Raw genomic sequence first — 23916 nt, 5'->3', positions numbered from 1 at the left:
TTGATTACACATGTAATACAGATGATGACTTGCAGACTACCTAATGTATTTGACGAATCTGTGTTACATGTTTAATGTTATTGGTCATAAATGTGCTGCAAAAATGCATGGAGTGAGGCTGATGGAGGGCAGTGCTGAACCCTAAAGGCAACATGTATAAGAGGTACACGTATATGGATTCACAGTGTAATCACATTACACTGAGAGCGCCATTGACACAGTGGATAAAGCAGCACTCTTAGGGAGCATCAGTAAATTTCACAAAGGACAAATTGACACCAAATCAGTCCTAAGCAATGAGACGCACCAATTTTATTTTAATGCATCTCCTATTTATAAATTAATAAATTGATGTAAAATGAATGATTTTTCTATAATTGTTTCCAGGTCATTTGACCAATTTATTTACTACACACAAAAAATGAGACACACCAAACCTAAATAAATTTTAATGCATCTTCTGTAGGGCTGGGCACTTATTGCATCGCTTATCAATATTGTGATAAAACACGTCCTATGTGATTAAAATGATAGACTGCTTTCAAACCTCTAAAAATATATATGATAATTTAGTTGAGACTATTACTTCCATTAATGTCAAACTTATTATCAATTCAACAAGATAAATAACTGCTGGTTTGTCTAAATAGCACATTTGCTAAGTTTAATTTGCAGTATTTGTATTTGTGAGGCTGCATTGATAGATTTATAGGCAAAAATACTATTATGATCTTTTATTGTAACTCTTATTGTTAAGAAGCTTGGAAAGAAAAGCGTCTGGACTTCTTTAAGTTGCTTGAAGACGTTTCATCTCTCATCCGAGAAGCTTCTTCACTGAAGAAGCTTCACTTTTCTTTCCAAGCGCCTTAGACTACGATGACCTGGATAACTGAGAACCTTCACAGACTTATTGTTATCGCAAAAAATACCACAAAATGTCATGATAGGATTTTAAGTCCATATTGCCCAGTTCTAATCTTCTATTTAATTTGAATATTTTTAGGGGCACAATTATTAAATATATTGTTGAACAATCTAGAATTTATTAAAGCAAAAATGAAAGCTTTCACGTAATGTCAAAATTGAAAAGCTTCGATTTTTGAGTTCATATATTTGTTTATCTGACTCAGAGGAGTCAGTGCCTTACCAATCATGAACCTCACTGCACGTCACTGATGTGAGTTATGAAACATTGCTTAATCACTTATCTGGATTATGTGTTAATATTTTTGACTTTGTTTTGTAAAGAGGTTGAAAGGAACCAAAATAGGAAACTTCCCTCATATTGAGTTCTTATCTCCACCAGAATCCCAGCATTGATGTTCGACGGGAATGCATTCTGAAAGCTGTCTGTCTCTACTTAAATGAAAAGCCAGATGACCTGTTCAAGGAATTCTTGGTAAGTTAAAAAAGGAAAATGATCAGCTATTTTCCTTTTTTTAATTTGGGATTGGAAATGGAAGGTGGACTTACTTGTCCATATGTATATGTACGCAATTAACTTATCTTTTTCTTTTATTTTTATTTATGTGGATCTTGGAGCAAGCAGAGAAACAGAGAAGCTGACTTTGGGAGTCTATGTTGTTCAGACATGAAGGAGCAAACTCTGCAGATACACCTGAGGACATTGGTGTCATCGTAGAAGGATGCACTGTGCTGCAAGCTCTTAGTGATGTGGCAAAGGGTTGTGCCCTCCTGCTTGGATTAATCTACAGTCTAAATCTGAGCTACCCAAAGCACCTGAAATACACATTTGAATTTCTTCAGAAGGTGCTGATGGAGTTGGATGGGAACAACCTATCCATGAAGGTGCAGGTTCTGAAAAACAAACTGCTTGAGTGAAACAGCCTGCACTGAACTATAGAGGACACTGAACTTTAAGGTTCTCGAACCCTTCTCCTTGCACTTCATAAACTGTTCAGTTTGAATTGCCACAAGAACTTCTGCAAGGCCTTTCACTTTTCTGCGTTCTTTGTTCTTGAACCTTTACCAACATCCAACTACACTGAAAAAGACTGCTCCTAACTTTGGACTTCAGTTTAAGTTTTGAAGCAAAGGTTATTTTTGTAAATATGGACAAAAATGACACTAAAGTAATTTCTACCAGCTGTTTGCAGGGCTGTATTGTGGGCTTTTCATTGTAGCCCAATCAAGTTTACATTAAGTCATGTTAATGTTAAAAATGTTGGAATCACAACACTTTCCAGTTTTAATCATTTCAGTTTAACATGACATTCTTTATCTTGTCTTCCTGCACTTAAAATGCACTTGAATATATGTAAAGATTGTTTAAGAAAAAAGATCTAGAAGCATTTGAATTGCTCAAAGTGTGCTTCAACAAGTTTTACACAAAGTGTTATTAAAGTTAGGTTAACTGAATAAACTGGTGTTCAATTTTTTTAATTTACAAACTTAAATAGAATAAGTTGCAATTCTGTTAAAGTGATTTAATCCTATAGTTTCAGTAGAGCGTGTTTTGGGTGAGTAGATTTATCAGATTTACTTAAAATTTGTTGTTCAAATTAAATATATCATACATTTTATATTTCACTAACCCAGTTGTGTGGAACCGGTTGACATAACTGGGTGGAGTAAATACAACATTTTATTTCTTAGAGTGTACTTGAACCTCTAATTTGCCTGATTTCACTTCAAAAGAAAACCACATGTAACAAACCGCCGCACAGCTAATGCATAAGCGTCAATTGGGAAATGATTGACTTGTATACACAGCGAGCGGTCAGAACGAATTTTGCAAAAAGAAAATGCAGACACATTCCCTGAATGTTATGGCTTTGAAGAAATACATGGGTTAACCTCTTCTGAAATCTCAGTATACGAATAAAATACTACACAACTCAGCTAAAATATAATGATTTGGACAGCCCTCGCAAAATTGTTAAGGGAAGCTTTTATGTAGTTAGACTAAAGAAAACTTCCCTATTGAAAAATGCCAGTCAGGTAGTTCTCAGCAGGGGTTCATTTTTATGATTATTTTTGTTATTAGTAAGAAAATAGCCCAAAAAAGCTCAATGTATCATGTTTTTTGTGCTTGTATTACTTGATCATCAATCCAAGACCTAAAGATATTATCTATTAGGTGACAAAAGCAGCAAATAGTAGTGGATGGTTGTTTAAAAAAAAGAGAGAGTGCAAGGGAAAGAGAAAATTCACACAATGGTCACACCTTTATTGGGTTTTTTTTAGCATAATATAGTTTATTAAATGTGCTAAAAACCCTTTGCAACCATTAGCTCCTGAGCAAAAGGTGCACATCCTCTTTGAAATCTCACGTTTAATGTTCTCTATTAAAGGATCAGGCACCAAACAGCGAACTCTGTGTTCAGAGTGCTATTCAGAACTGGTGTGTAAGAGTCTATTTGACAGCACCGACAGAGCTGCAACTGACATGTTTTGAAAAGCCCAAATTGCCTTATCCACTAAGAAGGTATTTGTTGACACAACACTGCAAACCTGGAGTGGGTGTTGGTGATTGACATATGACCGCTGCAGCTGGGAAACTACAAAGCTGGACATTTATCCCAATTAGCACAAGCAAATGCATATAAGTGACATAATTAGGGCAGATTTGGAAATGTAGCTAACAACGATGGACGTCGAGGTCTCCGATGTGCACCGTAAGTAGACAATAAGCTGCTAAAGCTCCTGCTCGACCTCTCACTATAGTTACTCAATCCCAACATCAAAGGAAAGGCAATCTTACGGCTATAGGATGATGGCGTGTGAATGCATGTGTGAGGGTTTTTTATGAGAACATGTGTGTACGGGTTTATGGGTATATATGTGGGTGTGTTTAAGAGCACGTACATATGTTCTTGTTCATCAAAAGGCCCAATTTAAATGTTACATCGTGAGACTAAGCACATTTTTAGAAAGTGAGGGCATTTTGCCGGATCTTTACTTCTTCAAAGGGCTGTCAGAGTAGAGGCATGTTTTGGGAGGGGTTGGTGTTATAAATACATTAACTTTTAAAGGGTCAGTTACACATTTTACAAAACAAGATTAAAAAAAAAGTAAAAGCAAACTTTGAAAAACAGATTAAAGCATCAATCTTAGATTATCTGGAATACCCAGGAAAAAGTTTTAGATGTATCTTGAACATCTATCCATTTCCCAGGTGTTTGGCTGCTAGTCTATTCTTCACATCGCTTCCCCTTTCCCGTGTTGTAAAACTCAATGCTGACATCACTGCTCTAGTCCAATCATCTTTTCGCCCGTCTACTTCAAATCAATCTGTCTCCACTCTGCGTACTATAAATCTCACTGCTCATCTTTTATTATCCCATGTGGACTCTTTTGTACACCCAGTCCTCCACCTCAAGCAAGCCAATCAGTGTATCATGTGTATCTTTACCAGCAGCAGCTAGATTGTGGTGGGATCCTGTCTGAGTTTCTAACACTGGATTCCATTCTGCTGTGATGGGCCATCAAATTTGATAGTTGTATATCTTCTAATGATCTCTCCTCATTGAATTATGTTTTTATTACCTTTGTTTTTGGGAGCAGGATGTAGGTTACATCTCAAAGTCTAAACAGAGAAATCCTAAATCATGTCCATGGGCATGCTGCATCATGAAATTGGCAAAAAGGGGCGGGTCTCCCCTGAAATATTTGCAGACAAGCTGGTTTTTATTTCTGACGGAGTTTTCTGATTTCCCATGAGCCCCAATTGTTAGACCTCATTGCGCCTTCCTCTTTTTAAAAATCCGGGAAAATGCCTCTCTGCATCATAAAGGAATAGGCAAAAAGATATGTTTTGCAAAGTGGGTGAACTGACCCTTAATCTTGGGATAGTGGTTTAATAGTCATGATGGTTATGCTGATCCTTATGGGGGCAATGCATTATTTCAGTGTGCTTTCACAGTTACCGGCGCTTTGCCCATATTAGAAAGTGCACGATTTTCACACGACTGAAACTACACAGCTTCTTGCACGTGAGCTTATAACTTGTGAATTACTTTGTGTCAGAAAACGTGTCACTTCCTTTTACAGTAAACGAGTATGTTTATATGAAACAGTGTGTGCGTGTCTATGTCTGTGTGTGATTGAAGGTGTGTATGGATCCTGCTGTCCTTGGCCTGACTTATTTGGAAAAGCGCTAATTGATGTGGAGCTTCCACCTCATCGTGTTTTGTCAGGACATGAAGACCTTGCTGCTGGATCAACAAATCCTGGAGCTCTGAATTCTGCCATATGTCCAGCCATGTGTTCCCATCTACCAGCTGGGAGCACTCAGCACCGATCCTGTCTTATTCACTGAGTCTATGTGCGACTGGGACCATGATGCTCCAGAGTGGGACCAGAGATCCAACTAGCTTGTTATTGTAAACTATTACTGCTGCTTTGTCTGGTTCAGTGGGCTGACATGTTGCCGAAACTGTGAGGGCTTATGGATTAATCCATCTGATGTTAAATAGATATAAAAAAAAAAGTAACTTTTAAGTTATTAAGAATCAAACCTTCCAATCATATATTTAATATTTAAATCTGATCTGAAACCTTGTGAAACACACTGACTGTCACATCAAATGATGGAAACATTTCTGATGCAGGCCTATGAGAAAGAAACTGGTGGACATAGTCATTTTTTATTAATGTTCAGAATTTCCACAGAGACAAGAGCATAACTTGGAAATGTGCCCACAACAGTGGCGGTAAAAAGGCGACACATCACTTTTGACTTGTGTTTTCCTCTCATGCTAACCACATGGTTTGTTTGTCCATTTTCCACTTTTCTTCACTGAGAAATGTGTACATTTCACATTTTCCAGTCTACACCCAAACATAACAATCCATAAACTCTTCTTGTTAAAGGGTGACATCAGCTTACTCAGACATTTATTTATTTAAGTCTGCAGGGCTTACAGGAAAAGACGTGGGCGATCTTACCTGGTTTGGTGACCGAAACTCTTGGTTATTGTCATTCATGTACATGTTGTCACCATCAAACTGTGAACAGAAAAAAGAAAAAAAGAAATAAACATTGTATGCAAGAAGAGGTTGTTTTTTTTTTTTTAAAAAGGGTGGTGGGTCTGTGAAAGAGGTACTAAAGAGGAAAAGCTCTTTATGGGTGGCCTGAAGTGTGAGACTAATGACTTTGTCACTTTGGTTAAACCTCGTGGTGGCATGGCAGCATGGGTAATTACTGTTTCGTCAGCGGGCCGGTAATTAGGCTACATGAGCAAAGTGATGAGAGATGGGCTTTTCCCTCTGGGCTGTGCTGTGTGTGTGCGAGAAAGAGAATGAGTGCGGGTGAATCTGTGAGTGCTTACTGTAGTAAAGTGTGCGTGGCTTAGAGGCTTGCACATGTGTGTTGGTGTGTGTGTGTAGCACAATGAGGGCATGCTGCGTCTTTAGATTTGAGCTAATCAGGCAATGAAGGATCGCTTGCTGCAGGTGCCAAAACATTGCTTGTCATGGGGTTAGGACTCACATAACAACAAATTACTTTTGACCCACGGGGATGCTGGGAAGCAACACTGGGTCACCATTTCAGAGTTTCATGCAACATGCTAGCCTTCATGTCTAGCATGTTACTGAGCTAAATTCCCCATCGAGATCAACTATGAGTGCGCTACGAATAAAGAAAAAAACCACAGACGGATTCTGTTTTTAGCTCAAGCGGAAATAAGATTCAGCCGCCACAAACGGCTCGGTAACGGAACCTGTGTGCTGCCAAGGTGACTGAAAAGCTGTGACCACGTTAAGGAGAGCATCGTTGTGAAATGCTCTTGGCTTCCAAAGGCATCAAGGTTTGTCACCGCGCACTTGCGGCAAATAGAAAAAACCTTGACTGGAGCGGGTAGTGTTGCACGTGAACACACGTACACGTAGAAACTCAATGTGCCAAATAAAGCTCCCTTTTTTTGTTTGTTGATGGAGGCCGTTCTTTGCAATATGACTGCGCAGTTGACTCGGGAACAGACAGGAGAAAAAACACGATCAAACTACACAGCGCTCCATGTCAAATTCCTCAGATGTGAAGATATGGGAGGCCCTTTTCATTTCGGGTGGTCTGCTTTGTGTCGGCAACGAAAGCGGCCAAAGCCTTGAAAAATAGACACGCACTGGATATGAGTGGACGCAAATGGATCATAACATATACCTGCTCAAAAACAGTGACCAAATAAGTAGACTAATGGACGGAAATGGGCAGAATTCCTGAGGGGGAAATCTAATATCTGCGCTTGTAGACAGGAAAAAGTCGAAGCAAATGAGCGTGTGAGTGGTGAGAAAGAGAAATTACTGTACATTATTGTAGGAGAAAGGACGGGGGAATGAGTTCCTGCCTCGGGGCAATGCTTGGCTAACGATGCATACTGTGGAAACCCAGGCGAGGATTCACTTGGTTATTCTAATGATTAAATTCATACGAAAACATGAAACTGACACAAGAGGTGCATTTAAGCCTCGTTCACACCTGACATGATTAATCCAACATCACTGCACCAGCAGCTGGAAAATAAAAACCCTGACATCTCATCTTCACATTAAACTGATAATTGTTCAATGCCACATGCTAAAGCTGCTAATTTGCTTAATCAAGCATGCCGGTGTCTATCATCTGACCGAACTGCGGCGGGAAGTGACTGCCGCTCGCTGAGAGGGCCAAACTAATGTTGACCTTGGTGACATAGCTGCAATAAACTCTTCACTCCGCACATGAAAGCCTCTTGTCATCGCCTAACTGAGCAATTTCATTCCATTGAAATCCACTTTGATATCACTGGTGACATAAAGCCATTCCGAGAGCTTCTTCAGAATAAGATTCTCTCGGATAAAAAGCGACTGCGAACAATGGCATTTTCAACCCCGCGAACGCCGCCACGGCTCTCATTACAGCTAACTCTGCCACGTGAATTCTTCGAGAGCGAATCCTCGACGGCGTTTGTTTCTGCCCTGCTCTGAAGGAACAAATGAAGTGAGATAATGTTTATTTCCACCAATTACATCTATAATGCAATATTCACCAAAAAAAGGCTCAAACTGCCCAGAAAGGTCAACCATTTTGTGCTTCAACATGGCTGCCCACAGACTGCAATGTAAAGCTCTTTCCTCTTGCTCCTTTTGATAGCTCTCCTTAGCAGTTCCTCACTCTCCCACTTAATATGCCAATTTATCCTCGGCTCAATGCTATCAACTCTGCCATTACTCCACATATACACCGCAGAAATTCTCTCATTCCCCTTTCTCTTCATCTTTCCCCTTTCCCCTCAGTCTCTCCATCTTTCTTTCCACATCCTTCCTTTTTTCACAGTTTCTCATGTTCCCCTTGCTCCATTTTCCCCCCGTGTTTCTCATCCTCGACACCCTTTTCTCCATGTTGCAACCTCCTTACTTCCACTTCTCTGTCTCCCTGCCTACTCCTCTTTGCCCCATCTTTTCTCTCTTTCTTCACCGGGCCTTGGCATCACTTTCTCATCGGCAGTCTAATTGGGCATTCTGCCTGAGACAAGGGCCTCATTAAGCAGTAATTACACACATGTTGTTTTCGGCAAACATCTCTATTTGGATTGCTTTGCATGGTAATTGTTCAGCAGGGACCACTGCTCGCGATGTTTCCCTCCGTGGCACACGTGGTGCTGGTAGAGAGGAATAAAAACATGGAGAAGAAGGGAGGGGTAGAGAGAGCGAGAGAGGGGGGAAGGAGAGGGGGTGAGAACAGAGAAAAATAATAATAGGCTGTGGAAGAGAGACAAATTGAGAAATAAAGAATGCATACATGGGAGAGAAGGAGGATGAGTAACACAGAGGCAGAACAGAGGCAGCCTGAAAGGATGAAGGCAATGCTGAGGCAGTAAATGGAGAAAGACAATGAATAAATGACAAAAAAAAGGAGGTAGACAGGTTCAGTGTGAAAAGAAAATGAGGTGGAGCTGTAGAGAGGGCATAAAAAAAGAGAGACACACAGAATGAGTAAATTAGGTAGAGAAGTGAGAAAGTAAAGACAGTGACAGAGAGAGACGGAGAGACAGAGTCCCAGAACTAGGTCATGCCGTGCAATCATCGAGCGTTTCAAAAATAATGAAGCCACAAGGTGGAAGTAATGCTAACTAGCATATCCAGGGAAAACATGTAATATTTACACAGTGGTAATGGGGCAATACAATGCTGGGATCTTTTATCTTATATTTTTGAGACAGCTGATGACGGAATTGGAGGCAGAATTACAGAGTCCGCCGAGGATCGCGTTTGATTGACGGACAACACGAGACTTCTAGGAAACATCTGTTTGTGAAGAGGGTGGGGTGGAGTTCAACTGCTCTGGGTGTCTGTGTAACGCCCAAACTGCTCAGTGATTAGAGAGACAAATCACCTTGTAGTAATGAAAAATGTCAAAAGCTACAAAGCATCACAACAATTTGGCTGAATTTACACAACTGGACGTAATTATGTCAAATACACAATCACATGCTTGCTAATATTAGCGGCTGCGTTTATTTCAAGTTCGGTTCATTAAGCATTTTATTACAAGCCTGTCTCTATGGGCTGCAGGAATTGTGAAAAGTACATAAGTACATTTATGTTACTACTGGGCTGCAGGGCTGCCCCATGAGCACGAGCTCTTGCTTTTCTGCCGCAGGCACAACTCTTTGCGCTCGCTGAGTGGCAGTAGCACATTCAACCGTCCGCACCGCAGCTGAGCCATTTTACTTCCTTTCAAGTGATCACTTTGCATGTAAATATATCCAAATTGGCATTATCTGTTACATAAGTGTATGGTAATTTTTGTCAGAGGATGTCAAGGTTATAAAACTCAGGATTTCAGCAGTGCAGAAGTGCATCTTGGAATCGGCTGCCTGTTAACGAGGGAGTCTTAATTGGTCACCTTCCTGTCATTATTTCACACTTGTTCCATTGTCTCATAAGCAGAAATATGTAAATGAGAAGAGCTTTATTGGAAATTTGCCTGTATGAAAATACAGTATATGTCAGCACAGAGAGTAGGAGAGACGCAAACAGCTGGCTGAACTAGCTAGAATGCAAATACGGTGCAGTGATGTCATGGATATGCTAAATAGCATATGGCATTATCTGAACTGGCTTCCCAGTGAAAGTTAATGACACTTCCAGAAAATGGTGTGAGGCAGTACATTTGTCAAAAAGAGTAGGAAACCCCCGTCACATATGGCATGTAACTTTTATTTAGTACTAAACATTTAGCCCACATAGTAGAAATGAGCAACATATATAGGTCATGTGTCACCGGTCAGTCACAAGAATATAAATAAATAAATAAATACTGGGATATAATTAGTTTGAGGAATTTTATGCTACTTGTCTCTTTTTCCAGCTACACTTTAAAGGGAAAATGTCTCATTCAGCTGACATACTAAGCTTTCATATGCAATGCATTATATCAAATTATACATTACTAACCATGGGTACAGAATAAACTGCTCAAAACTTAATAAACTTATAGATTTACAACATTAGAACGATCTATGTCAGCTGTAAAGTTTTAATGTTGTTAAAATATGTATAAGTATAGATAAGAACAAACCAATTATACAGTATAGACAAACATGAGAGATTTCCCTATTATTTCTTTCATTATGACAGGAGAACTGCATTATCATAGAACATTACGCCCACTGGGGTTTACCACCTTATTAAATATCACAGCACAACGCCAGTGGCCGCAGATACAATCAGATATCGGCGGCAACTTTGCACGTTTATGCAATCAACACCCTACAGACCTTTGTAATGTATGTAAAAGCATTCAGAAAGGAAAAACTGTATAGAACCCCCCCCCCCCCCCCCCCCATACATTATCATGTTAAAGAACAACCCGAAACAACTTTTTTTTTTTACTTTTTCAGTTAATATACGAGAATCTATAAGCAGAATATGTAATATTTGTGACTTTAAAAGCCTTTGCCAGTACACCAAGTCTCTAAAAATAATTCTCTCACCGAGTGGAATTAATAAGCCCAGAACAGTACACAGCTATTCTGTGAAGAAAGGGGTGTGGTGGTGGTGGTGGTGGTGAGGGCTCATGCAATATGTATGCCTGTTTGAGCACCCTTCTTCCTCATCTTCCCCCTCTTCTCTTTATTTCTTTTTTACATCCCTCTCCCCCTCTCTCTCTCTTCCTCTCTCTCTCTCTCTCTCCCTCTCTCTCACCAGTCCTCTGTTCAATTAAGCCGTAGGAACCTGAACCTGAGACAATGTGGCTCTGGATTTGATGTTGCCCGACTTGTCAGTGCTGGTTCAAAGCCACAAAGGATGACAGACAGAAAGACTAAAAAAGTAGAGGGAAACAGATGCAGAGGAAAGACAGAAAGAAAGAAAGAAAGAAAGAAAGTGCTGTAGATTTTCAGAGTTACATAGGAGGAGGAGAGAGAAACAGCGAAGAGAAAAGACACTATAGTAACAATTCTGGTGTTGCGCCACGCCCCAAGCAAACAATGAACATAGGCAAACAATGAACATGGCACACACACACACACACATACACACAAAGACACACAAAGCCCATAAAAAGCACAGCCTGTGGCCATGGCGACACATGCTCTGTTGTCGTTAGATAAGGGAAACAGGGCCTCTTCCTGGGTGTGAGAGTTTGATCCTGCGCACACAGACACACACACTAAACACACTACACCCACAAGTGCATGTGCAGAGTGAGCTGCAGCACCACTAGGGTCACATCCACAACGCCGCGCATCTTATGTACCCTCACCTTTATCACCTGCATGGTTCATTTTCATATGCAAAGCTCAGGCTATGTTTATCTGAACACACTGTGCTCTGGTCAGTGGAGCACACAGAGCATGGTCAGATATTGACACAACAAGCAGCTTCTTGTATATCTCAGCTGATTTTGATGGAATTTTTTTGGGAGTTATATCTGGCTTGGTGCCATCTTACATAGTATTTGTTTACAGGACTGGAGAGCACGAATTGTTCTAGTGTTGCATTCCTCAAAGGAGAGTTTCAGAAGCATCACAAGACATGTTTGCTTACCTCTCCCACGGCTGCTGTTTAAGAAATATTTGGCTTTATTGTTACTGATTAAGCAATCCATCAACTCATAACTAGTCAAACAACACGTGCTAGTGAAACACAATGAACCCTTCCCACCAGAAGCAACTTAAACACTCACACACGTACAAACACACACACACACACACACGCACACACAGACACACACAAAGCTCCCATTCATCTACTCTGCAGTTGTACTGGAGCAACCACAAAACAGAAATAACAGTTAGCAGCAAAGGTGGTGAGAGGTGGGAAGGGAGATTGAGACTGCGCGGGGAGGAAGGGGTGTGGGGGGAGTGGGGAGGGTGGGGTAGGGTGGGGGTGGAGGTGGGTGGGGAGACAGGTCGGTTGATGCTAAATAAGGCTTTGTTTCCACCCTGAACTTGGGTTCACTGTGACTTGGTGAGTTTACGGCACGATAAAAATCTCAACGGCGATGATAATGTAGTTCACACCTTCTAATGGAAATATCAGGTTGACAGATTTTGAGAATATAATGAAATTTTATGTTTTGCTTCTTTTTTTCCTGTTTTCTGTTTTCAAAAGTCAGATAAGATCTTTTTTTTTTGTTCCAAATGCAGGTACACAAGGCAAAACCAAACATAAGATAACCGTGCTGTGTCAAATAGAAGCTTACAGTACCTCGTGCTTGCATTTCCACTGTTGTATCTTAAAAAAGTTCATAATGAGCTAAGCATAAGCACTGGGGAATTTCCTATTTTTAAGATGTTTTGCTCATTTTATACATACAGGAAGCTTAATTTATCTGGTTACCTCATTAGGGTCATTGCCAATGCTTTTTGTAATGTTTCGTAGGGTTAGCAAAACTATAAAGTAGTTTTTTTAAGGTTAGAAAAAGAAATAGGTAAATGTTACGTACATTCAGCTATTCAGCTTATGCTTACTGTTAGAGAAGGCTAACTCATTCTTACTGTATGGGAAATGAGGTTAACCATGATTCAGCTTTCTCTTCGGTATATCCTACGTTACCATACGTTCGTGCTAACACCCCAGCCTCTGCGTCTCTCTCTTTCTGTGCACCAGCCGCAGAGTTTCTGTGTCACAGAATTAGCGAGATTTAAACCTATGCAATGATCCGTCGTGGCCAAAAGGTATCCATCATGAGTGTGTCACATTTTTCTTATTGTTTTGGTTTTTTGCTTATTCTCTCTCACGCCTCTCATCTGTGGTGCTTTCTTTCAGAGAAAATCATTCCTCCAGGAGTCAAGGAAGAACAAAATAGAGATAATGTTGCTACATACACTCACCCACTACATCTGTTCAACTGCTCATTAACACAAATATCCTATCAGCCGATCACACGGCAGCAACTCAAAGCATTTAGACATGTAGATGTGGTCAAAATGACCAGCTGAAGTTCAAACTGAGCATCAGAATTGGGATGAAAGGTGATTTAAGTGACTTTGAACATGGTCTGATTATTTCAGAAACCTACTCAACTTTGAAGCAGATGGCCTACAGCAGCAGAAGACCACACGGTCACCTAAGAATAGGAAACTGTAGCTACAATTTGCACGGACCATTTGACAATAGAAGAGTAGACAAATATTGCCTGGTTTGTTGCCTCCAGCGGTGGTTGGCACAGAATTTGGTGTGATCATGAAAGCATGGATCCATCCTTCTTTTAATCAACTGTCCAGGCACTTTCTGAGTCTTAGTACTTACTCAGCATCAATTCACTTCCCAGTCTACATGAGTATTATTGTTTACTATGTCCTTTGGTGCAAGTTTGTAGCTCAAAAGCCAACTGATTTTCTTTATAAACAAACCCGCAAGCATTCGCTCAAAGGACCACCTTGTTCGAGGAAGCATGTTTGTACTGTGTCAACGTCATGGTCAACGTATGGTTTGTTTGTGCACCGTTGTGGTTTGCATACACTCATTGTGAGCATGAGTGTCATGGCAATTTTGGGCTTTGAATGATGTCTTTGAACTCTTCTTTTTCTAGAATGGTATTATTGTACAGTACACATCTTTAATGACATGCACAAGTTCAAACTCATTTTAGATTTTCTCTTAATTCTACAAGTATACATGCAGGCTCACATACATATATACACCCCTACTAATATTTGGTCAAATGTCCCTTAGCAAGTTGTACCTCGACCGTATGCTTTTGGTATACATCAACAAGCTTCTGTCATAATTCCGACTGGAAATTTGACCGCTCTTCTTGGCAGAGTTCATTTAAATTAGTTGGTTTCCTGTCACAGACCCAGTCTACAAATCTTCAACAGGGTTGAGGTTGGGGCCTTGGGAAAATTAGCCGTATAGTATGGGGGCTATATGTATACATTAACCCTCTGTGGTTGAGAAAAAAAATCTAATTTATAGTCAATAAAGATGTATACTGTCCACAATTATTCTGTACTGTACAATCAAAGGAACAGTTAGAAATCATCAAGAACTCATTAAAAGCCAAAAATTACCAGGACGTTCATCCTGATCATGAGTGTATGTAAACCACAACTGTATTATGGGGGACGACGAGTGTACAACAAGTCAAGCAGTTAGCAAGTCAACTACCTGGCTAACTAATGCTTGCTATCCTTTTCAGTTGCTGAAGAAGCTAGCGGTCTCTCCTGTAAAAAAACAAACAAACAAAAGAATTTTTTTTTTGCAGACTTTACAGGAGCTACTAAAAGATGTGGTCGTTATTTCAACCATGATGTGTAGTAGTTGTTTTTCGACTTCAAGCACGTTGTCATGTCCCACTAAATGCTCCATCAGAGGGTAAACATGAAAAAGACCGGCAGATCAACCTGTAACAACATGCTCAGACTCGGAGTGGCAGTTCCAACTCCAGCAGTCTTCATTTTAGCTGAAAGACAAAATTATTTAGGCTCTCACAAGTTATTTATATGATTTGTCTATCTAGAAAAGTACGCGGTTAGTATTTATAGATTTCTTATGCAAGCAGTTCAACTGCAGTTCCAACCAGTTTTGAGAAAAATAACCTTAAAGCAATACGTTAAACATTTATCCTTTTCAATGATTTCCACCCCTTGTATGAACCTTGATTAGTATCTGTCTGTCTGTTCAGTATATGTATCAGAGTGCAAAAGAGGTCACAGCCATGAAATGAGCCACGTGCAAGCGCATGTGCAGAGGTATAACAGAAGAATTCAAATGTCAGACCAAGGTGCCACCCACACGGCCTCCCTCAGCTTACTGTGGTAGCCTTCAACGGCCTGTCGGCTAACCAGTCCTGGGAAACACCTTCCTAGCATCAAGCACAACAGCATCACATGCAACTAGCAGCTAGCAGGTGCTGTAGTACTGTACTGCTATACTTAACAACGAGAGGAAAGTAGTTATCCCACCAGACTACCTGACATTCGCTGTCTGTGGTGGTGTGAATGTGTATTTGCACGTTTGTGCATGTGTGTGCACAGTATGCGTGTCCGTACAGTATGTGCATGTCACTAGGTGAGTCTTTGTCAGTGAGGTTTCTCTGGCAGCAGGAGAGGATGCAGAGCACAAGCCACTTTTAACTGACTGGGGTAAACAGTGATGAGAGAAGATAAAGGGCAGAGTGAATGTCACATTACCCCAGCCCTTTGCTTCTGCTCACCACAACATCAGATAACTGCTGCAGGAAAAAAAAAAGTCTGGTTTCCTCTAGCATATAATTGGTTATCTCATTGCGATCTACTGTTCTCTTGCCTCTGCACAGAATGAAGTATAAAGAGCAAAGGGAGAAAAAAAAAGTCTAAAGTTTGACTGTTCAGTCAGTGACTAAAATAAATCATTACGAGCGTAGGAAAGGCACCAATCTATTTTCATGGTGGTTGCCACAGATTTAAACATTTAGCACAAAAAACAAATATACAAAGAGAACACCTGACAATAAGGTGGTGTTGTGTTCGCTTTCAAGCAACCTTTTAGAATAGCACAAGCAACGCAACATAGACAGGTTAACACACAGCACGTTGACTTGACTAGATAGGGAAGTAATATTGATTATCAGCAACAATCTCTAACAACTTATTAGCTCAGAGTTAAGTAAACAGATAACATTTCATATGAAATGAAGCTATGCATTAAAAAAACAAGGTCTGTTAGAAAGAACTTTGGTATATTCTGTCAAAAAGACAGCTTTTGTTATAAAGAGCCTCATGAGATCTTTAAATAAAAAGTAAAGTTAAACTCTAAACATGTCAAAGGCACTTTATTTAGAGTTAATGTGTCTCTCTGGATGCGACCTGATCATAACATAACACATCACCATGTGACTTGATCATAACAACTACCGAGGCGTATTTCGCACCTTCTTCATGTTTTCACACATACCGTAATTAAGAAACTCCTGACATGATTTATAGATTCCAGTAAAATGGTTGCCTTTGAATAGAGACACTATAAATGATACATATGTGTTCACACATTTGTGTATAAAATATATATGTGAAGGTTCTCATAGGGAGCTCGACATAAATACGGAGAGCAATTTCATCTCAGCATAAAGCCTCCAGAACTGACCAGGGCCCAGGATAGAACCTTGAGGTACACTTTTCCAAATCAACCGGCTAGGGAAAAAATAAGGGGGCTTGGCTATCTCACCACAGCAGTGGGTAGTCTTTTCCTAGATGGATTGATGGCCGGAGAGGGGGCAGTGTGGAGCCTAACCCCTCGCTCACCCACACTGTACCGGGCCTGTGGTTAGAGAGAGCGAGAGAAAGAGAGAGACAGCGAACAGGAAAAAAAGAAGAGAAAGAGAAGACAAAAGCAGAGAAGGAAAGGAGACGACAGGGCTTTAGATTGCAAGGTACAAGCAGGGCATTTGTAAAGGGAACATGTCAAGCCCTCCCGCCCTCTGTCGTGAACCTTTCTCTCCTTCTCCCTTTCTCCGGTTGCCCTGCTCTTCCTCTAGTACGCCGCGCACGCGTGGAGGGGGAGGAGTAACGACATGAGAATTACACAGTGACATGCAGCGCTGTGCTACGGGAAGAATGGAGGTTAATGAGCTGACATACCCTCCACCTCGAACACGCCTCCTCCCCATGCCAACCTCCCTGCTCTCTTTCACACGCTGACAAGCATGTACACAAAAACCCCGGCAAGACAGTGAGGAGTGAAAGCTGGCAGCGAGACAAGTTTTGGTGCACCAAAGGAATGTGGCAAGAGCGCAGTTTACACTCTCTTCACATACAGTGCACACAGCTCACAGCTGTAACTGGGTTATGAACAACTGTGAACGTGAGCTAATGTAATTTACATTAGAAATATGGCCTCAGCTAATGCAATCAAGAACTGGGAAGATGCAAGACTCGTTATGCATCAGAAATCAGAGGCATAAAAATATATGGCAAAAAGTCGCTGTTAAAATTCCTACATTTGATCATACTTGTACTGTACTATACTATAGGTGAAGGGACACCAACAGCAGAATGGAGGCAGCAAGTGAAGCAACAGGTCCACTTTGACATGCAAAATAATGTGAAATTTAAAAAAAAAAGTGGAGAAATTTAGCAGCGTTGGGACTCACATATATCTGGTATTATGAGGATTCATCCTCGCCTGGCTGTGAACGTATCTACCAGCGTGTCAAGAGCATTTATTTCTTCATTCATAACCCATAAAAAGTTATGTTGCTCATATAGCTAAAAGAAACATTCAACCACAGGTTTTACCAACTTGCTAAACACTATAAAATACAAATAGATAAAACAGCCGATTTATTAAGGGACAATTGTATTTCGTGTCCAGACCACAAACCAAAGGCTATACATATCATTCTCTTACTGCAAAGAGCTCAGACTTCTGTGAATAACTGATTAGGCCTTCAGATTCTCAACCATTTCTTGGTTGTCACGTGGTGATGTGTGGGTGTATAATATGTTAAATAAAACCTCAGTGGCCTTTAAGTTGCATCACCAGAAAACCAACACGCAAAGGTGACAATTTTTACCAGATAAGAGTCCATGGGTTCTCAAGTATGCACAGACACAAATAACACAGAGGGGTAAAAAAAAAAAAAAAACCAAAAAACAGCCGGCTTCAAAGGAACATTTCAGAAAAACTTTCAGCAAAGAAAAACTTAGCTGAACACCAAGTTCCTACGAGCACAGGTGAAATTCACACGACCACATCTAAAGATAGGTGCAGATGCACTGAAACACTGAAATTGTGCCAATTTTGTTTATTTTCCAAATCTGCAGTTGCCTAAACTGTGTATAGCCTGTTCATATGGCTCAATTTCATCCATCTATTGATTGGTTATAGGATGCTACCATTTAGGGATAGAGACAAAATGTCTCTGCATGCATCCTGCTGCAGTTGATGTGCCTTAATTACCTGAAACTAAATGAGTGAAAAGCACAAGAGTAACAAAACAGTGTCTAAGAAATGAAAGAACTTTAGCAAAAGCAGAAATAGAATTGATAATGATGCGGCGACACAGCTCCGCAGAGCTTGAAAACAATGGAAGATGGATGGTTAGTCATTAGCACCCATTGTGAATCTTTCGAGTGAGTAATTTGTGGGAAGGCTTGTGCATTTTTAATAGTCTTAAACTGAAGAGCCCTAAGAACACAAACTCCATGAAATAATAACAGGCATTTCACCTTAGCACTATCCGAGCCTCTCAATTATTTACCACTAATGAATTGCCTTGGGCAACATTCTTCCTAAGTACAATATCAACCATCCCAGAGAGCCAGAATCAGCTCACTCAAATACTTAAATACATTTACTCAATTATGCTCACTGTCCCCGCAATTAAAGAGCCAAGAATGTCAAGCTTTTTTCTGCTTGCTGTCTCGTATGCTCTGATTCAGCTTTGATATTTCAGCAAAACTCTTCCCCCGGATAGCAATGATTAATTGATAAAAACATTTTCAGAGAAATTGCAACAACCAGGTTCGTGGCTTTTTCTCTGTTTTTGCATCTGTGGTGTGGGTGATGCTAAAAAAAAGCATGTTAGCTGTTAGCAGCGACATATCAGAAAAGCAGGCTAGCAGACACCATCTAAAACACCAGTTGCAATGGCGTACGTATATGTAAGTGTTAGCAAGTGTTTATAAAAGCACATGCTTTATATCTGTTCACGTGGAGTGACAAACCGTGTTATGCTCTATTATTGCATTCAACATTTTTATCACCGCACGATCGGAGAAAAATCACACCCATGTTATTTCCACTATATAACAGATCAGGTCAGGCCTGACTAGCTTTAGTCAATTCCATGCTCTCCAGCTGTAAGTCTCTGGCTGTAACTACGTCAGAGAAATTAATGCGCAAAGGATCCTGTTCCTAGACAGCTGGTAGTTGTAAATTCCTATCAGGGAATTAAAAAAATGTATAAAAACAAACAAAAAAAAACACCAAAAAAAAAGGAGGGAGCGAGAGAGTTTGAAAGAAAACATATACAATTTTCATTTCAACTGCTTTAGGGATTAAGGCTCAGGGCTCTAGAAAAAAACTGCATTAAAATAATCCACCATTTGCATGTTTTATCTCACAAAGGAGGCTCACATAGACACACATATGCAACAACCCCCACTCTCCCTCCCTACCGCCCTTTTCCTCCTCCCCCATTCTGTTTGAGCACACACACACACGTGCGCACATACACACACACACATCACACATGTACACGCTGCCATCATTAAACACACTCACACACACATCGAGATCAACCTGCTGCCATCTGCTCCACGCGCTCTGTACAATCCTTGCAGAATACATTATTCACTACAATACATCACATCACATTCCCTCAATGTCATAGCCTTGTGCTTGAGGAAGACTCTGTGTGTGTGTGTGTGTGTGTGTGTGTGTGTGTGTGTGTGTGTGTGTGTGTGTGTGTGTGTGTGTGTGTGTGTGAGAGAGAGAGAGAAGATTTGCTCTGTTATACGGTAGAGTGGTAGAGAAAATTAAAGACAGTTTTATTTGGCTTTTAGGTGAAACAAGACTGTCAGCAAAACTCGTGTCTGTTACTAGGCCAGATTAAAAATCCAGACAAGGATGTCAGTGTATGAAAGTGAAGGATAACAGCTATTTTTTTGTTACACACTAGGGTCTGCTTTCGTGAAGGACATTCCTCTCAGAGAGTTATCAGGTGTCAAAAGTATGATTTAGCATTTCTCCAAATGTAAGCACATTTTTCACAGTTCATTAATGTGTTTACATTATGCTTTATATCCCTGTTTTTACTGAAGGGGAAGTCGGGGTCGTACTGCGCGGTTTTATTCGATGTGGAGCAACTTTTGGTTTCTGAACTTAGTGGAGAGGAAGAGAGCGAACACTGGAATAAAGCGGCATTTATCTAATGGTCCACCAGTGGAAAATGACGGCACACACGCACAGTAGCTTGGACTTCAAGTCTCAGAGATGACGTAGTTGTATTTGACTTTGAGCAAAGACTTGGAAGAATGAATTCATGTTGGGTTTAGTCTGCTTTTGTTATTTGTTAATAAGAAAAATCCCAGTTTTATTTTTAATGCAGCGACTCTGCATTTGTATTATTTACTTTACTCCAATTGCTTCACTTGATTTCATTTGAAAGATAAATACAGAAACATCGATTACTTTTTTTTTGTTGCTTGTTTACATTTTTGTCTTTTCTCCCTATCGTTTCTTATGCGCAAACCATGAACATGTTAATGCATGTGTGTCGCTATGTGCGGTGGCAGAGCGGAGGGAGGGAACAGCTGGCAGGCCCACACTCAACCACGTATTGACCTGTTTTGCATTCACCTGTTATTCAACCTAATGTTTCCACTTGGCTCTGCTGCAGCTGAGCTACAATTAACCTCGCTGTGCGCGCAAGGGAAGGAAGTCTTGAGTAATTTTTTTTCAAAGCAGTTTGTCAAACTTCCCCAAATGTCATTCTGCCCACTGTCTTAAAATTAATGTTTTTTACTTTAACTTTCCCACTCTGAAGAGAAGAGAGGCGAGACATCTAACCCTTCTGAGATCTACAGTAGCTATAAATGTGGCCTATATTCACACAGCGCTAAATTCTTTTCACTTGATGCACGTAATCTGATTGCAGATAATTAGCCTCTGAAAATGTTACTTGCCTTTCTAAACCTCATGAATGACAGAAAACGCTGCTGCATCCAACCCTTCCCTTATCTGCTCTTCACTCGGCTACTCCGCCTCCTCTCGCTTTTTTCCCACCCTCCATTTCCCCCTCCCTCCTCTTTTCCCAGATGCCCTCTCAGCTCTTGCTTGTGTTTGGGCTGCAACTGCGAGGGGTCACTGCCTGCCTTGTCTCACACGTGGAGCACTGAGAACGTGTGTGTGTGTGTGTGTGTGTGTGTGTGTGTGTGTGTGTGTGTGTGTGTGTGTGTGTGTGTGTGTGTGTGTGTGAAAGAAAGACAGCACACACTTGTCTATGGATAATTATATGAATGAGAGCGTAAGAACATCAAAAAAAAGAAAGAAAGAAAAAGAAGTGTGTGAATTTAGCCTGATGTGTGTGCAGTTGAGCCTGAGTGCCTTTCCCACTGTGTGTGTTTCAAAGTGTTTCAATGTGTGTGTGTGTGTGTGTGTGTGAGTGCGTGCGCCTTGCGAGCTCAGTGCCAGGTCTCTCTAATGAGTCTGTCAGGCGCTGTTAGCGACGGCGTGCTCCCCTGGCTCAGCGCACTCCTACAGACACACTGTGATTAGCCGGGCCAACGGCACGCCACCGGGCCAGATTAAACACTCACCACGCCGCCAGGGAACACACACACACACACACACAGACACACACATACACTCAGCACAGCACACATTAGAGCAAAGCATTACAGTTGCTCTCATAGACACCACACACAGACGTACTTAGATACACAGCTTCATCATCGTTGTTCCTATTAGTCTGCAACATGTACTTGCCCTCTAGAGCCAGGTGTGGATGCCACTGGAATTGAAAATTAATGTGAAATATAAACATAATACAAGCCACCTATGGCACAGGCAAGAACATGCTAGCATTTCATTAATCTCTGTGCTGCTATTGAATTCCTGTCTGCTGCTAATCTTGAACATCACTCAGAATTAAGGCCAACCCTTCTGGCACCAGCAGCTTTCAACATCTTCATTAAAGCGACATAATTCACTAATTACAGGTAATTACCCTTTAATGAACAGTCCAGATGAATGAGCAGATATGCAGAGGAGGAGCAGCCACGAGGAGATATCCTTTTTCATTCCTCTAGGCCAAGAGCGGACTCTGAATGACCGGGTCCTACGACTTCGATCAGAGACAGCGGCCTAGTGAGAACAGGCTCAGCTGACACATGTACACACTGCGACCACTCGTAGAAATGTAGACACACCTGCACTTGGCAACGTCTGCTGGTCAAAGGTTGCAGATGAACTGTGCGCAGATGACTCAATTTGAACACATTTTTTCCAGTTTTCGTGTCTGTCCCTCAGTCTGCCCGTATACCTATGGAAATTTACCCCTACGAGTAGTTTAGCTGTTGTTTATCTGAAGCAAATGTCATCTCCAATCTACTATTTAATGTAACACATTTTAAAGGACTGCTGTGCTTGCTAAGTTGATTTTATAAAATCATTGGTTCTTATCCCATGCCGTCAAATACTGCTGCTCTGTCAGATGCTGAACAGATAAACACAAGGTGTCCTTGGAGTGGAAATATTAGACACTGGGAGATAAGGGTCCTCTTTTAAAGAGTGATAAAAATCTGCACTAGGATGTTAGAGTCACCCAAAAGGCTCACTTTATTTTTACTCAGTGATTTGCTTTATTTTCCCACTTTGCATCTATTTCTAACTAAACACTAAAAACTACTCAGCTAGGTTTGGGCAGTTTAGGTTTAGGAGGACAGGGTTTTAGCTGAATTATCCCCTTGTGCAATTTCAACCCTCTGCATTGAAAGTGACTATGTAAATGTTATGCCAAGGGCTCGTTTACAAGCGTGGCCTGATCTCAGTACCAGCATAACCTGAGGAGTTCGTTGCTCCGAAGCCAAAGGACAACCTTGTGTGTATCTGTAAGTCGCCGGCACCGTATAATAGAGCAGAGTTCTGAATGGGCCGATTCAAGACAATGAAAGTGGCTGTTGGGTGACCTTATTAAAAACTCTTGTAAAATCGTACACTTTATAGTCACTTTACCCTTAAAGGATCTTTAAATTCACAAAGCAACGCTATTTTCTTCCAGTGTCAAGCTCTAGTACAGTGTGCAACTATGTTTGTGTCAATTGAATCACTGCAGACTAACCCTGTCATCGACCTGAGTGTGAAAAGCAGTGTTGAACCCAACATGAAATGTGGGTTTTCCCTGTGTCAATATTTAGCAGGACTATTACTGACACTGTTAAGAAGTGAGATGTATGACATATTTGAGGCTGTAATGTGTCTAAGTGGGCAGCTTTTCGAACAGTGAAGGTGTAGGAGGTGTAGACTGTAAAGTCAGAACAGAGCACTGCTCAATGTTCCTTTGTTGTTTAACTAGAGGAAACAAAATCTTTTTTTTCTTTCTGCCTCTCTCTCTCTCTGAAAAGGAACAAGCGAAAAATGAGATTGATCTAACAACTTGCCAACAGTTAAGTTTCTTATCTCGGGCTTGCAGAAGAAAGTCCCTACAAGAAGAATGTGCACCAATTTTCCTCTCTTTCTGATTCTTCTCCTCCCCCTCTTTTACCGTCTCTCGTGCCAAGTGGCCTATTTTTACCCCTCCATGTGGCATCTCAGGGTTTTCCTTGTCACCGCCACGTTTCCTGTCATCGTGTGTAGGTACAGTTGAACAGTGCAGTTACTGCAAAGGCCCTGACACTGACTGTTTCTCTGTCTTCTCAGATGTGGTCACAGATCTTTGTCTTCACATCCAATGCACTGCTGCCTTTTTTGTCTTTCACACCCTATAGTTTATTCATTTTGAAAAATCGCCTCTGTGCTGTGCTAGACTGTTCAGTTAAA

General features: G+C 40.9%; 1 protein-coding gene across 6 annotated transcripts in view; it reads right to left on the bottom strand.

Annotated features, from left to right (window-relative positions):
• Positions 1-23916, bottom strand: part of LOC101480694 (TOX high mobility group box family member 2) — an 84960-nt gene that overhangs the window by 39344 nt on the left and 21700 nt on the right. For 4 of the 6 annotated variants that reach the window (XM_004554145.3, XM_076878342.1, XM_076878343.1 and 1 more), the window contains 2 exons: positions 16600-16692; positions 5911-5970 (listed from right to left, as the gene is read on the bottom strand). In XM_004554145.3, coding sequence (XP_004554202.1) covers positions 5911-5970; positions 16600-16692 — 153 coding nt within the window. The remainder of the gene's footprint in view (positions 1-5910; positions 5971-16599; positions 16693-23916) is intronic. The other 2 variants (XM_012919854.3, XM_004554147.3) reach the window with 1 other exon arrangement.

Source organism: Maylandia zebra, linkage group LG20, assembly GCF_041146795.1.
Source record: "Maylandia zebra isolate NMK-2024a linkage group LG20, Mzebra_GT3a, whole genome shotgun sequence".
NCBI lineage: Eukaryota > Metazoa > Chordata > Actinopteri > Cichliformes > Cichlidae > Maylandia > Maylandia zebra.
This window is presented reverse-complemented; position numbering and strand designations above follow the sequence as displayed.